Source organism: Dromiciops gliroides, chromosome 6 (genome assembly GCF_019393635.1).
Source record: "Dromiciops gliroides isolate mDroGli1 chromosome 6, mDroGli1.pri, whole genome shotgun sequence".
Classification (NCBI taxonomy): Eukaryota; Metazoa; Chordata; class Mammalia; order Microbiotheria; family Microbiotheriidae; genus Dromiciops; species Dromiciops gliroides.
Window position 1 is genome coordinate 271,267,866 of NC_057866.1, and position 16,712 is coordinate 271,284,577.

Genomic DNA, 16,712 nt, shown 5'->3' on the forward strand with positions numbered 1-16,712 from the left:
ACACAAAACACTTCTCACACAAATAAAGTCTGATTTAAACAACTGAAAAAATATGAATAGTTTATAGGTAGAAAATGTGCTCAATGACTTCAACAATAATAACAACCACAAAATAATCAAAATTGAATGCTGGGAAATCATACACTACAAGATTAGCCACAAAAAAGAGAGATGAGAATCCATCTTTCCCCCCTCCCTCAACTTCTTTGTAGAGGTCGGGGTCTGTGGGTGTGCAACATTGCATACATTGTTAAATTTTTAAAAATGTGTTTATCAGGGGCAGCTAGGTGGTGCAGTGGGTAGAGCACCGGCCCTGGAGTCAGGAGTACCTGAGTTCAAATCCGGCCTCAGACATTTGACACTAGCTGTGTGACCCTGGGCAAGTCACTTAACCCCAATTGCCTCACCAAAGGGGAAAAAAATGTGTTTATCAGAGTTTTTTTCTTCCTCTTTTAGAAAAATTCTTTGTTATAAGAAATGGCTCTCTAGGCGGGTGAAGGGAAAGGAATATGGGAAATCTAGGCAATATAAAGGTAAAATATATCAATAAAATCTCTTAAAACAGCTAAAATTGTTTGAAGAGGAAAATGATTAAAGGAAGAAATAAAATGTCATGAGTTGAAATACAGAAAGAACAATTGAGTGTAGCTAAATAATCTCAACAAAATTATGAGGAAACTCAATGGCTTAGAAATACCCTTGGAGACAAAAAAGCAAAATCATAGGTTCAATAAAAAGTAGAATGATTTCATGGGATGCAGAATATTAGAACTAACAATGAAAGTTTTTTTTTTTAAAATCCATAGAAAATTATTTAACTGGCAAAATTTGAAACTTGTGCAAGCAATTCAGCATTATAAAATTTCCCAGAAACTGAAGAAGAAAAGAATCTGACCACTATCTTTCAGGAAACTGAAGAAAAATTCTCAGAAATATTGAGGATGATAGCAGATTGCTAATAGAATTTACAGGACAACAACTGGAGCATATCTGAAGTTCAATTCACCCAGAATACATCACCATCAGCTTTCAAGACCTTTCAACAGCAAGGAGCTGTTCCTACCAGCAGCCAAGAAGAAAGATGTCACATATCCAAAAATACCAATTTGGATTTCACTGTTCTGTGAAGATTAAGAAATGACAAGTTACAATATGATATAATGAAAATTAGGAAATATGGAACATTATTTTAGAAAGCAAAAAATAAACACATAAAAGTAAAGCAATGAATGGGATGTAGTTAACAGGATCCTTATTATAAGGCACACAGGCCAACAACTCAAGAAAAGAATTCCTGGATATTTTTTTCAGGTGTCTGTCTTTTGTCTTGACTTGACTCTTAAGCCAAGTGCCTGCCTTGTTCTGTTTTAAGTCAGAGGATAACGTAAGGCATGTGAAGGCCTTTCCCAGTGGGGATCTCGATCAACACCAGAGGTCCTGAGAGCCTGTGAATGAGGGGTATATGAAGCTGGTGCCACTGAGATTGAGGATCACCATAGACTGGGAGCCAGATGTTTGCTTTGTGTTTGAGTGAGCAGCACCTTTGCAAGGGTCAGCCTTGAGGCCTTGGGGGCATCAGAAAGCCGGCTCTGAGGAGATCTCAAACCAGAGATGCCGAGATGAAGACCTAAATGTCTGCTCCATATTCAGGGTCTGTCTCATCCTTTGCTCACATGGGATGAAATTCTGGGTATACATGCAGTGAGATCTCTGGCCAATTCCTATGTTGTCTTTCCTCTGCTGGGGGATGCTCAAAAATCTAAGACATTCTGAGCTTCTAGCAGTCTTAGAAGATGGAGGACTTATTCTCCTCATGCTTGGTTATCTTCAGGACCCTACAAGGCCCTGATCAATTGGTCATTCCTTATTTGATATGGGGCAAACCCTCAGATCTTATTTCCTTTATTCTTGTGATCCAGAGTCCGCATCTGCTGAGGGGAAAATTCTCTTTTTTCATGTGACATCCGTACCCCTCCACAACCCATATCCTCCTCTGCCCTTTTATCCCACAGGGCAGTCAAGAACACCCTACATTTGATACCAAAGTTCCCTTGACCCTTACCCTCTTCCTTTCACACTCTTGATGTTTTCTTGGGTTTACAAACATCTCCGACTCCCTCAGAAGACACTGTCCTTGACCACTCTCTCCAGACTGGGCACACTCTCCTGAGACCCTGGGCCAGGTGGCGGAGAAGTCGCATCCTGGCAACTTCTAGACTGTCCCTCTGCTCCTTCAAGTGTCTCCTGGTCTGCTGTGACCACTTAGCCCAGTGCTCATCACAGGTCATTCTTGCTCTTTTATGCAGGAGTTCAGTTCCTGGATCATAGCTGCTTTTCCACTCCTACCCTAATACTTGGGGACTTCCTATATATGATGATAGCTCCTTAAATACCCGAGTCTACTCAGTTCTTCTACTTCTTTAACTACCACCGGCTCCGCCATTCTTCCGCCTCATCCTCACAGAGTGATGATATCTTTGATCTTCCCATGCCCCTAGTGCTGTTCAAATCCTGAACAGTGCAGAATTCCACAGTTCCCATCTCTAATCACAATCTCTTCATAGACCTCACTGTAGCTTCCTATCCTAGCTCAGTGGCTGAGTGGATAGAGTGGAGTCGGGAAGACCTGGGCTTAATCTGGCCTCAGACACTTAACTAACTAGGTGACCCTGGGCACGTCAACCTCTGTCTGCCTGTGTTTCCTCAAGTGTAAAGAGAAGGTAGTAATAGCATCTCTTTCCCAAGGTTATGAGGATCAAGTGAGACATTTGGAAAGTGTCGAGTACAGTGCCTAGAACATAGTTAGTGCTTGATAAATGCCTATTTCCTTCCTTCTTTCCTCTCTTCCTGTCCTGTTACCCTTCTTTGTTCATCAGAGGCATCAGTATTGCTCTGTATTTTGGCACTTTACGTTATAGTGGTCAGCATAGAAATAGTTCTCTTTCTTGCTTCACTCTAAATCACTTAAATCCAGTTCACATGCAAGTCAAGACATCCTCAGTGATGTCACTGGTCCTCTTTGAAAACAAAGGATGAGGGGCAGCTAGGTGGTACAGTGGATAAAGCACTGGCCCTGGATTCAGGAGGACCTGAGTTCAAATCCAGCCTCAGACACTTGACACTTACTAGCTGTGTGACCCTGGGCAAGTCACTTGACCCTCATTGCCCCTTAAAAAAACCCAAAAAAATGAAGGCTGAACAACAAATAATTTCATACACATCTTCCTAGATTTTTCTGAACCCATCTCTCACCATTTTTATGGCATCATAATTTCCAGTACCATTTTCCCAATTGATGGGTACCCCCTTTATTCCTAATTCTTTGCTACTACACAAAAAATGCTGCTATAAAATATTTCCTATAGGTCATTTCCCCATCTTAGTAGTAGTATTGTTGATTTAAAAATATAGCTTAGTCCTTCACAGCTCCACCCACAATGCATTAGTGTTCCTGTGCTCCCAAGGCCCCTCCAACAATTGTCATTTTCATTTTTTTGTCATCTTCCCCAATCTCAGACTTGTTTTCATGTGTATCCAAAATAATAATAGCACTTATATGTGCTTTAAGGCTTGCAAGTTCCATATATTCTCTCATGTGATCCTCACACAGCCCTTCGAGCTAGGTGCTATTATTTTACCTGTTCTATGAATTCCAGCTCTGTTTCCTTTGTTGTATTTTGGGAATCATTAACTTATATTTTGTCTCTTTTGTCACTCTAAGGCTGAAACCCAAACAGTGCCAGGTTTTGAGAAGGTCCCAGTTTACACATCGGTTTTATTCTAGAAGTTGGTTTATAAGTCAGATATTGCTTTTTTTCCATAGAAACAAAAGAAATAATAGTTTCTCAGGTCAGCCTTAGTTAGTCTTAAGCATAATAAAGTCACAGGGAGTCCTTGAGATGAGGGATACATTTAATGAGATTAGAGTACTACTATTTTAGCTTCTTTATGGTTTAAGTGGTATTTATAGCTAATCCTTGTTCATAACATTGTTTCAAGGAGGGAAAAACATGTTCTGCAAACCACAGAAGGAAAGGAAGCAATGTTAGGCCCATATCTATGATAAGCCTTGGTGTTGACCAACTATTTCAATGCACAAAGAACTTTCAGTGCTTTGGTTTCTTGCAGAAAAGTAACCCCTGAAATGTGCTCTGTTAAACTTGAAAGTTTTTATCCCTTTAATTCCTACCCTAGAGTGCTAACTAAGCAGTGCCTTGAATTCAGACCTCATTATAAGGATTCACCTGCAGTTCATGTTGCGTGTCTTTTTCTTTTTTAAATAAAGGCATTCTGTGTGTGGACTATTTTGATATCGTGGCAGATGGTGTTAAAGACCTACTTGTTGGTCGAGATGATGGAATGGTGGAAGTGTATAGTTTTGATGCTGCCAATGAGCCTGTTCTCCGATTTGACCAGGTAAATCATACTATTGATAGCACTTATCCCTGCATCAAAAAGTGAAATAATAATAATGATTATTATTGTTGTTATAATTATAGCTAACGTCTGTATAGTGGTTTAAGGTTTGCTTGCAAAACAAACCCGTTACACATGTTTACACATGTTATCTCATTTGATCCTCACAACAACTTCAGGAGGTAGGTGCTATTATTATCATCGCCTCTATGTTGCTCATGAGGAAACTGACACAGACAGTGGTTAAGTGACTAATCCCAGGTTACCCAGCTAGCAAACGTCTGAGGCAGGATTTGAACTCAGGTCTTGGTGTGCAGTGGATAGAGTGCTTGGCTTGGAGTGAGGAGGACTTGAGTTCAGATCCAGCCTCTGGACACTTAGTAGCTGTGTGACTCTGGGAAAGTGACTTAATACTGTTTGCTTCAGTTTCCTCATTAGTAAAATGAGCTAGACTAGGCAACGGCAAACCACTCTAGTGTCTTTGTCAAGAAAACCCCAAATGAGGTCACAAAGAGTCAGATGCAACTGAAATGACTGAACAACAGCCAGGTTTGATTCAGGCCAGTCCCCCTAGTAGTTTATTGAAACAAAAAGAGATGCTTTGTAGGTCATTCAACAATGAACAAAAAGAGATTACTTAACAACAAAATAGGAGAAGGCTATTCAGTAAGGAAAAGTATTGAGGATACTTGGAGCTAATTCAGCAGAGCAAAGCTTCATTGCCTGAGCTATGCTTTACACACCCCACTGTGATCTACCAAAGCCCCTGGAGTGTCTGCCACTTTGTACTCAGGCAATGAGGAAGGCATGTCAAGAGTCTGAGGATGGTCTCATTACCTTTTAAGGAAAAAAGTAGCCTAATTGCTTTGGGGGGAAGGGGACAGTCAAGGATATTCTCCTACCGCTAGGTTATTCTTATAAAAATTTTGTAAACTACCCAAATCCTGAGCCAATGTTATATGTAATATGAAGCTATTAGAATCAGTCGCACTAAAGGCAGGTATAAAATAAGCACGTACTCTTGCACTGCTTCTATTTGACATGGTATCAAAATGCTAATCATTGCAAACCAACAGAAAAAAAGAGAAATAGAGCAATTAATATAAAAATAAACAAGTTTAATATATTGTTTTGTATGTATAGATGTGTATGCACACACAAAAGGGCAAGCTCACAACCAGCTTTTTCCCCTAAAATTAATACTGGATATTGACTCTTTTTATTGATATTACAATAAAACCATAAATTATTTTAGGGAGCATCGACACTATTATTGATTTGATATTTTATTATTGCTTATAATTATTCAGTTAATAATTTTAAAAATTAAATTTCTGTTTACTTGCCTTTTGAAATATGTTAGAATTCAGTTCTCATTAAAACTATCTGGAACTAGTTTAAAAAAAATAGAAAAATAATCCAGTAGAACACTGGGCAGCTTGATGAGTTTGAAGCCTGCCTCAGACACTTACTAGCTTTGTGATCCTAAGCAAGTCACTTAATCTCTGCCTCATTTTCCTCATCTGTGTAATAGGTTCAGTAATAGCACCTACTTCCCAGGGCTGTTTGGAGGATCAAATGTACAGTGCTTTATAGACCTTAAAGATATAAATGCTAGTTACTATTATTAACAGACCAGAAATACCAGGAAAAAAAGCAAAATAGATACAGAAGAGTTGTACTTGACTAGCCTGGAGATTGATACTGGAAAAAGGATTCATAAGCTAATGTTATTGGGAAAATTGGCTAACATGATGAAAAATAAATTCATATCCTCACCTCATACTATATATACAGAACAAATTCCAGCTGGGTCATAGAACTAAATATAAGAAAATGAACTATAAAAACAGTTAGAAGAAAAGAGAATAATATGTTAATCCCCACTGTAGAAGTCAGAGATATTTAAAACTACTATATAAATAGAACAAATCATAGGGGATAAGTTGGGTGGTTTTGATTACATAAAAATGAAAACATTCTGCTCAAGAAAAAAATAAAGATATAAAGAAAGATTTCTTGCAATAAATTTAATAGATAAAACCATAACATCTGAGATTTGTGAGAAATTAATATAAATATTCATGGACCACATCAGGTCACCTTTAGATGAATGCTGAAAGGAAATAGTTGATTTATAAAAATGGATACCCAGATTCTGCACATGCCCTTGAAAACATGTTGATCCATAAGCAAATGAACAGATTACCGGGTAATCAGAGTACTATTGTGGACTATGGTAGGTGGAAATCCATTTGAAAGTGTGAATAATCATACAAGTTTATTTAGTTTTAGTGTTTAAAATTAAGTGCACAGTAGTTTCTTCCTTCCTTTCTTCCTTCCTTTCTTTCTTTCTTTGGTGGGGCAATGAGGGTTAAGTGACTTGCCCAGGGTCATACAGATAGTAATTGTCAAGTATCTCAGGCCGTATTTGAACTTAGGTCTTCCTGAATCCAGGGCTGGTGCTTTATCCACTGTGCCACCTAGCTGTCCCCCACAGTAGTTTCTTGAAAGGAATTTCAGGATAGAACAATTATTTTATTAATACTAGAGTCTTTCTTATCATTTGAATTGGAGAATTTACTATGTTTAAAGTAAAATAGAATTTTTTTTTCTAATTTTGAGATTTCTAAAGCCTTTATGTTTCTATAAGGGCAGCTAGGTGGCGCCATAGTGTTCAGAGTGCAGGGCCCTAGAGTAAGGAAGACTCATCTTCCTGAGCTCTAACCTGGCTTCAGACAGGTACTAGCTGTGTGACCTTGGGTGAGTAACTTAACTGTGTTTGCCTCAGTCTCCCCATCTATAAAATGAGCTGGAGAAGGAAATAGCAAACCACTCCAGTATCTTTGCCAAGAAAGCCCCAAATAGGGTCGAGGAGAGTCAGACAGGACTGAGACAACTGATCAACAGCATATTTATAGATGTGTCAATGAATCATCCTTCTCATGATATGAACATTATCACATGTATATGTGCATGTATACTATATGTATATATGCATGTTCATATACACACGTGTGTGTATATCCTTCATGTACAAATTAAACAATTTAATAGTTATACCATTTTGAACACAGGGAGCTCTCTGTATAATTTAATTTTTGTTCGTATTAAAAGAAGGGATCATGGCAAAGTGGTGCAGAACTCCTCTTGAACTCTTATAATTTAAAGAACAGAAATTTTTCTAGGCCTTTGCTACTCTAGATTTTTTTAAATCCCCGTGCAGATAGGATAAGTAATTCTGTTACTTATGTTAGCGAGAAGTCTTTCTTTTTTTAAAGAATGATATTCTGCGTCCTCTGTCTCTCATAGGCATTGTCTGAAAGTGTCACGTCTATCCAGGGTGGCTGTGTGGGGAAAGATGGTTATGATGAAATTGTGCTAACCACGTACTCAGGTAGAGTGAATGTTTCCAGGCCTTTAAGGGGGTTGAGTGATTTCTCTTGATGACTGTTTTCATTAGTACTACTTTATTTCCAATCACTTTGCCACTTTGTGTGGAATGCCATCAAGTGGAGACCTTCTGGGCCATGGCAGCTCGCCAAGGCAATGCACTGAGTTATAAAGGGATTGACTCGGAGGGCGTCCACACCACTGTACTGTATGTTGCTTTCATTTCATATGCAGTCATCCGGGATTCTCTTATTTAAGGAAGAAAGGCAAATCCTTGGGCTAAAAGACTTCTTGTCTTGTTAATTTTGCATGGGTTTAAGAATTTGCCAGGTGAGGTTGAGTTTTCTAGTTGGGGGTGGGCAGGGAGGTGGATGGAATGGTGCGTGGAGGAAGAGGCTGGGCACAGGTCACCTCTTCGTGCATCCCTCGGGGTGTCCTACAGGCAGGATTCTCTTTGGTGTGTAATCTGGGTTCTTTCCTGTAGGCTGGGTCACGGGTCTGACCACGGAGCCTATCCACAAGGAGAGTGGACCCGGTGAAGAACTGAAAATAAACCAGGAGATGCAGAACAAGATTGCTTCCTTGCGGTAATGTCTTTGTTTGACTTCTAAAGTGGATTGCTTGGTTTGCTCACTTAAAAATGAGAATTGTTTGAAAGGGACAGTATAGCATATAATATTTTAAAATGTATTGATTCATTTGGGGAATTAAAAATTAACAGAAAATAGTGTTTGGTTTTTAAAGTTTAGTTTGAAGAAAAAAAACCTTATTCTATATTATATTTTTTTCCCTTAAGTTAAAAATTCCATTTTCCCAAATGTTTAATTGTGAAGAAACTCTCTCCTCCTTCCAAGTCATTGGAAAGGATCAATGGAGACTCCCTCTTCCTTCCTTTAAAAACAGGGAGCATTCAGTACAAATCTCCTGGCATCTGTGGGCCATGAGTCCATCAGCTTTGTAGGTCACTCAGTCAGGCAGTAAGAATGTATTAAGCACCTACTATGAGCCAGGCACTGTGCTGAGTGCCGAGGATCCAAAGAAAGGCAAAACTGGATCCCTGCCCAAGCTTGAGAGCTTCCGTTCTCATGGGAAAGACCATGCAGAAGGTTCTGGTTGCACAGTGTAGTAAAAAAGGGCATTGGGCTTAGCGGCTGAAGACCTGAGACTGGGTCCCTGCTTTGTCACTTTGGATGTCTGTGAGGTGAGACGGGTTTTTAGGTAAGGGAGCTGGCTGGTGTAGTGGTGATAGCTCTGGGCCTAGAGTCAGGAATATCTGAGTTCACATCCAGCTGTTTGATCCTGGGCATGTCTGTCTGTCTGAATATTTATCTGTAAATTGGGGGAGGAAGAAAATAATAGTAGAACCTGTCTTTCAGGGTAGTCAGTAAAAGAAGAAAATATTTGCAAGATGCTCTGCAGACTTTGAAGCCCTCTAGAAATGGTCGTCATTTTTAGCTACACATAGAGTCAGTTTCTCCATCTGTAAAATTTGGGTAGCACTTTTTTTTTTTTGGCAGGGAAATGGGGGTTAAGTGACTTGCCCAGGGTCACACAGCTAAGTATCAAGTGGCTGAGGCCGGATTTGAACTCAGATCCTCCTGAATCCAGAGCTGGTGCTTTATCCATTGCAACACCTGGCTGCCCCCGGGTAACACTTCAGCTGCCTGCCTCAGAGACTTGTTGTGACCAAGCACTTACTTGAGATTATTTTTAGCCAGGCCTCTGATTTCATTCGGGTAGGGGACTCTTCTCTACTGGTGATGAACCCCTGTCTTCCAGTGTAGCTCACTTAAGTGCTCTGCGCTAAGCCCAGGAAGCTGCCTGCAGAACTGAGGGGGTAAATTTGAGTCAAGAAGCATTTATGAAGCATCTGCTCTGTCCCAGCCCCTGTCAGGGTGTGTCCCCCGAGGTCTGTTCTCCATCCAGCACTCCCAGCCACCTCTTATTATTACCATGATCCCCCTTTGTCTCTGGTACTGCTCCAGTAACCTGCCTGCTGGTCCCAAGGGCTGCAGCCACCTTGGGAAAGAGAGGGTCTCTCCTTGGAGAGGCATCTGCTGTGGTCAGGAAGCAGGACCAAGAAGAACTGACATTTGTTCTCCCATAAAGGTTCCCCTAGAGTCCAACACCCGTTCTGTCTGTCCTCTGAACTGATCTACTCAATTTGGCTGTGGCCACATTGTCCGGATCCTCCAGGGGCTGTCAGGCCCCTTTCTATAACATTAAATATTTCAGTCAGTTCCCCCAAAAACCCTAAAGGCTTGTGCCTCCCTGACCTCATGGGGATGGGGTGGGGGAGGGGGTTGGTTTCTTGTGTTCATCTTCACCAAAAGCAGTTACCATTGTAGAAATTCAGGCTTCCAAAAAAAAAAAAAAAGGAAGGAAGGAAGGAAGGAAGGAAGGAAGGAAGGAAGGAAGGAAGGAAGGAAGGAAGGAAGGAAGGAAGGAAGGAAGGAAGGAAGGAAGGAAGGAAGGAAGGAAGGAAAGAAGGAAAGAAGGAAAGAAGGAAAGAAGGAAAGAAGGAAAGAAGGAAAGAAATAAATTCAGGCTTGTTCATTTGTCCTGTAGCTGATAGTTAAGGCTCCAGAGTCTGTGTACTTAGAGCATCCAAGTATGGCTGTCTTTTTGTAGGAGAGACTTGGAACATTTGCAAATTAAGGTGATTCAGGAAAGAGAGAAATACCAGCAGTCATCCCAGTCCAGCACGGCCATATCCTCAGTGCCATCCTTTAGCGTGAATGACAAATTCACATTAAACAAGGATGACGCCAGCTATAGCCTCATCTTGGAGGTGCAAACAGCTATTGATAATGTCATGGTGCAGGTAAGTGAACTGTCTCCTTGCCCTTGACTGTACTAAAACTATAGGAGGGTGGGTTCTTATTCTCTTCCTACTGTGTATGGGGGTTGGAGGGAATCTTGAAGGAAGGCAGAAGGTTGGAGGAAATGATGTCAGGGAAGAGTTGTTAGAATATTAAGTGCAATGTGTTTTAAACTTAATACATTTTTATTGATATTTTGTTTTTACATCACCTGCATTTCCCAGTGTATCTATCCTACTTCCCCCTCCCAGTGAGACTTATAACAAAGAAAAAAATAGAAAAAAAAATAGTTCAGCAAAATTAACACATCAAAAAAAGTCTGCCATCATAGTCAGTATTTCACACCTTTGCAAAGAAAGGGAGGATGCTTTTTCTTTCTCTTTGGGGCCAAGCTTGGTCGTTATAATTTCACACATTCAAGTTCAGTCATTTTTGTTGTTAATTTATATTGTAGTCATCATGTATATTATTTTCCTTGGAAGGGAACTTAGAAATCATCATTTTACCACTGACATTGGGCCACCCAATTTTCTGTTGCTTTGACTGGTTGGTTCCAGCAGAGCTAGGGAATATTCTGCGATTGTGCCTAGTATGAGTGATGGCACATGTGTGCGTGCGTGTGTTTGTGTGTGTGTGTGTGTGTGTTGTGCGTGTGCTTGCGTGTGTTGACAGGTATACTAATGCCCTAAATCTTATGAGAGGTTAGTTCATTGGTTTTAATGAATGTTGAGGCAGCAAAATAATTGATTATACAGTAAGATGTGCTCGTTATTTTCTTAAATTCTCATAATTCTCTAGTATCGTATACCTTAGAACTTAATGTAAGAGATAACAAAGCAGAATTGAAAGTGTCCTTGAGAGTTTTTTCATATTTCAGAACTATTTCTACTCTTTCCTCCCCCACTTGTTACATCTAGAGCGATGTTCCAATAGATCTGCTTGATGTGGATAAGAATTCAGCTGTGGTTAGTTTTAGCAGCCCTGATACTGAGGTGAGTAAAGCCAGAGTGGGAAACACTTCTAGTATCCTTTTTTTTCTTCCTGCTTGAGGATTTCTGGATTAAGGCTTTTCAGTGCTGCTAATAGTCAGTGAGTTCTCTGGCTGACTTTTTACAATTCAGGGCTTATGGTGAAACCAGAATTGCTTTGCATTTGGGCATTGTACAGGACGGGCACTCTTGCCACCAGGCTTCTCATTGGATGACTGCTGGGCCTGAGCCCAAGGCTAGTAGGGGCCAGTAGCCTTTGGATTTTGCATGAGTGAATTTATTTTTGTGGAGTAGTTTCCTGCGATTAATATCACTCATTCCATGAGAGGAAAAAAATACTTAAATGTCTCTGTTTTCATTTATTAGGGGATTTTGTTTTAGGAAAAATTACAGAGATACAATTTTTGAATGCCAATTTCTCATAAATCAAAGTGTTTTCTACTTTGGTAATAGGTAAAGTTGTAGACTTAGATGTAGCAAATTTGTCCTCACACAATTTAGCTGTGTGATCCTAGGCAAGTAACTTAAGCTCTCTTAGCCTCGGTTTTCTCATCTATAAAATGATGATAGTTATAGCACCCACTTCATAGGATTGCTGTGAGAATCAAATGAGATATCAAATGTAAAGTTCTTTGCAAACCTTAAAGAGACATATAAATGTTGGATGTAGTATTTAATTTAAGAAGAATATAAATTATTTTATGTTGTTCATTTGATTTATTTAAAATAATCCAGTGTAAATAAACCACATTTGTGGAAAATTAGGTCATAAATCATATCTACCCTAATTGCTAATTACTGTTTTAACAATAAAAGAAATGATCATTATTGCTCTTAGTTAAATTCTAACCAGAGTGCTTTTAGGATAAGTATCCTATTTGTAAATTGTTTTATATAATATTGATTCATTTGTCTCATCAACTACATATGTCTCATAGGCAAATGAGAACTTCCTCCTCGCCACTTATCGGTGCCAAGCAAATACAACACGGCTGGAGCTCAAGGTAAAGTGCTTGAAATGGGTGTCTTGAATCCTCCTGCATATGTTGATTCCCAAGAATACCGTCAGTTGCAGCCCTCTTTTTTTTTTTATTTGAGTCTTTACCTCTGGATTGACTTTTTACTTTGGAACATTGCCTTTTGGACACATTGGAGAACTACATTTAAAACCAAATGCCTCAGGGCAGCTAGGTGGCGCAGTGGATAAAGCAATGGCCCTGGATTCAGGGGGACCTGAGTTCAAATCCAGCCTCAGACACTTGACACTTACTAGCTGTGTAACCCTGGGCAAGTCACTTAACCCTCATTGCCCTGTCAAAAAACAAAACAAAAAAACAAATGCCTTTATCTCTTTTCATTTCCTTACACTTAGCCTGCACCTAAACTCCTCCCTAAAAGGATAATAGTTGCTTTTAACCTTATTTAAAATGTTGACTTTTTATAATTAGAAGAAATCTTTTGAAGCTTTCTTTTGTTGTTTTTTTGTTTGTTTGTTTTGGGGGGCAATGAGGGTTAAGTGTGGAGCTTTCTTTTTGCAATTTAATAAGAGTCATATTGAATGTCATTTTTTTTCTTTTTTCTTTTTTTGTGGGGCAATGAGGGTTAAGTGACTTTCCCAGGGTCACACAGCTAGTAAGTGTCAAGTGTCTGAGGTCGGATTTGAACTCAGGTCTTCCTGAATCCAGGACTAGTGCTTTATCCACTGCGCCACCTAGCTGCCCTTCAAATATCATTTTTATGGCACCTTAGCTCAAAACTTATTTCACTGGTTTTATTTGTAAGCTCATCCTAAATTAGTAAAATCATGGTCATTCTTAATAAATAGTTAACATACTTATGTCAAACCTAACAACAAAAATTATAATCCATTATTTTTTCAATTTTCAATCTCAGAGTTTAAAAGTTTTGACACAGAATTTATTAATTTACCTATGTCTATTTTTCTCATAGAGTGTTAAGTGATATAGTTTATAGTTCACTAATACGTCACTTTTGCCCTCCTTCCCCACCTTTGTTTAGAGAGAAATAAATCCTTGGTGCTCAGTCTTGCTCATTTCTTTACTGTAACATTTGGAGGCTATTATAACACTGACATGATTGTCCTCAAAGGTTCTTTAGTCAGAGCTTGTTATGTCAGTGAAGTCAGGGTCCCTTATTGATGGTGAAGTAGAAAGCACCAGGCTGCAAGTCAGGTAAGCTAGGCCCCAGTCCTGGCCCTGCCCTTATCTGGAATCGTGGCCTCAGGAAAATCATTCTTGCTTTTTGGGCCTGTTTTTTCAATTTGTAAAATGAGGGAAGTGGACTTTCATGCAAATTATTTTTTCCGTGTATAGCTAGGGAAGGGTTCCATTGTTGTCTCACCTCCAGTAAAAAGATGTTTTTGCTTTCTGTCTTCTTTCTTGAATTAGTTTTTTTCTTGGGGGGGGGCGGTGCAGGGGGAGGCTTTACAAGTATATAGTCATAATTTAGTGGACATTATTGGGCAGTTCGGTGTTTCAAGTAAGTGAATGATTTTTCAAATAACTGAAGCTTATCTCTCTTGCCAAAGTTTTAAAAATTATATTTAAAGAGGCAGCACCGTGTAGTGTAGTAAGAAGAAAGCTAATCTCGGAGCCTGGGGATGTGTGTTTGAATTCTACTTCTGAAATTTGTTAGTTGTGTGAACATAAACCTTAGTTTCTTTATTTCTGAAATTTAATTAAAATGTGTTGTACCTACTCCCTAGGGCTACTTTGAAGGTCAAATCAGGAAAAAAATGTGTGAAGTACTTTGGAAAACCAAAGTGCTACTTAAATAGGCCATTTCCCCACTTTGGTTCAGATTGTGAATTTATCAGTTTAGGAGTACTCACAGTGAGGAAACTCCCTGCTCCAGTGCAGACTGGCACCTCCTCAGTGACTGAGGGTCTGAGATAGGGGCCTGATGCAAGGAGGCGTGCCAGGTTCTCAGAGCCCAGATGGGCCAGAGGTGAGACTCACACCCAGATCTTCCTTTCTCAGAGACGGCTCTGTTTAGCTGGCTCTCTGGCTTTCATGTCTCCTGTCTTTCCTCGTCAGTGAGCAGATACCCATCAAGTGCTTGCCGTGTGGGCCAGGCACCGGCTAGGATTTGGGACAGAGTAGTTGGAGAGACTTGAGATTAATTTGGCGTTGGAGGGGCAGCTAGGTGGCGCAGTGGATAGAGCACCGGCCCTGGAGTCAGGAGTACCTGAGTTCAAATCTGGCCTCAGACACTTAACACTTACTAGCTGTGTGACTCTGGGCAAGTCACTTAACCCCAATTGCCTCACTAAAAAAAAAAAAAAAAAAAAAATTTGGCGTTGGAAAAGCATGGACAGAGCTGGTAAAAACCGGGGAGGTGGATCCATTCCCTCTGCTCCTGATCCCAGCAGCCCTGGCTTCCTGCAAGACTCAGCTCAGCTCCAACCTTCTGTGAGAGGCCTCCCCGGGCTGCCCAGACTCCCATCTCCCCTGTGGATGTCTCATCTGTGCCGGCTTGTTGACACGTGGCCTCCCTGTTAGTCTGTGAGGGCCTCCAGGGCAGGGGCTGGTTTTTGCCTCTCTTTGTGTCCCCATGCTTGGCACATCCCGGGCCCACAGTAAGTGCTTAATAAAGACTTGTTTGGCTGACCAGCGACAGGTGCAGTGACGACCTTTTGACATGATTTTAATTGCTTTATTATAGCCACTCGTTTTATTCAAATCACCTTTTAAGTGGAATGCTCATTTTCCCTGCTAGGTACTTGGTATTACTACACACAAAGAATGAGGTCTTGTGTTCTTGATGATTTGCCTTTAGGATTTTCCTTCAGATTTTTTCTGTCTCTTCTTCCCTTTGTCCTGACTCAGATCCGATCGATTGAAGGCCAATATGGTACGCTGCAAGCTTATGTAACTCCAAGGATTCAGCCCAAAACCTGCCAAGTGCGTCAGTATCAGATCAAGCCGCTCTCGCTTCATCAGAGAACTCATTTTATTGATCATGAGAGGTAGGACAAAGGACCGAACACTGTGATTTTACCCTTCGATTTAGAGACATTTAAAAAAAATTTTTTTCTTTTCTTTTCTTTTTTTTTTTTGTGGGGCAGTGGGGGTTAAGAGACTTGCCCAGGGTCACACAGCTAGTACGTGTCAAGCGTCTGAGGCTGGATTTGAACTCAGGTACTCCTGAATCCAGGGCCAGTGCTTTATCCACTGCGCCACCTAGCTGCCCCTAAGACATTTGTTTTTGTAATTTAACCATTCTTGAAGCTGTGTGGGGCTTGTTCCTTGGTGGCACAAGCATGTTTAACCTCTTAGGTTTTGTTTGGGATGATTCGGCTGATTAAAGAAAGAGAGCCTCTGCTTTCCCTCAGTGGGCTCCTGGGATGGATGGCTAGCTCCTCTGGATATTCCCAGCTGAGTGCATCCTCTGAAAGACCTGCTACCCGCAAAATAGATTGTGTGTGGGCCATCATCACCGTTCCCAAATGCACAGCATTGTAGGGCAGTGGATACGATGGGCAGAACTTCCATTTTCCGTTTTTCTCCTCCTGAAGGATTGATCATAAGCAGACTGCTTGGCTAGTACAGCTCTTATAGGGACCCAGTTTCCATAGGCCCCAGAATGTTCCATAATGGAATATTTCCATTTCCCCTCCCCATGCCCACCTCCCCCAGCCTGGACACCAGGAACATTTTCTTCATGACCCAATCTCAGAGTTGCTGAGTTGGCAGGCTGTCTGGCCACCCCGGACACGAACAAGGAATCCCTTCAACAAATATCCAAGAAACTGTCCCCCAGCTTTTGCCTGGATTGATGGGAGCTCACTGGTTTCCAAGGAGGCCCATCCTCCCTTCCGACTCGTACCCAGGATTCAAAGCTCTCTCCTCTAGGGCCACTGAGCTACAAAGACATGGGCTCTCCGACGGGGAAGATTGTCAGACCTGGATGGTGGAGAGCTTTTCTCTGGACAGTCTTCCTCGTGAAGGCTGGGCATGGGCTTTCATGACCACTCACTCCCGGTCCCCTCCAAGCCTGGGGTTCCATAATCCTCCGCTTGTTAATCTGTTATTTCATCCTTGTGAAAGTCAGCCATTACAGTCAGTTCAGT

The 16,712-nt window shown here is 40.8% G+C and overlaps 1 protein-coding gene across 1 annotated transcript in view; it reads left to right on the top strand.

The window, feature by feature from the left end:
• BBS7 (Bardet-Biedl syndrome 7) overlaps positions 1–16,712 on the top strand; it is a 56,932-nt gene that overhangs the window by 21,324 nt on the left and 18,896 nt on the right. Inside the window, exons 8-14 of the mRNA XM_043973384.1 lie at positions 4,286–4,416; positions 7,729–7,813; positions 8,294–8,396; positions 10,441–10,633; positions 11,549–11,623; positions 12,559–12,624; positions 15,469–15,608. Of these exons, the coding sequence (XP_043829319.1) occupies positions 4,286–4,416; positions 7,729–7,813; positions 8,294–8,396; positions 10,441–10,633; positions 11,549–11,623; positions 12,559–12,624; positions 15,469–15,608 (793 nt within the window). The remainder of the gene's footprint in view (positions 1–4,285; positions 4,417–7,728; positions 7,814–8,293; positions 8,397–10,440; positions 10,634–11,548; positions 11,624–12,558; positions 12,625–15,468; positions 15,609–16,712) is intronic.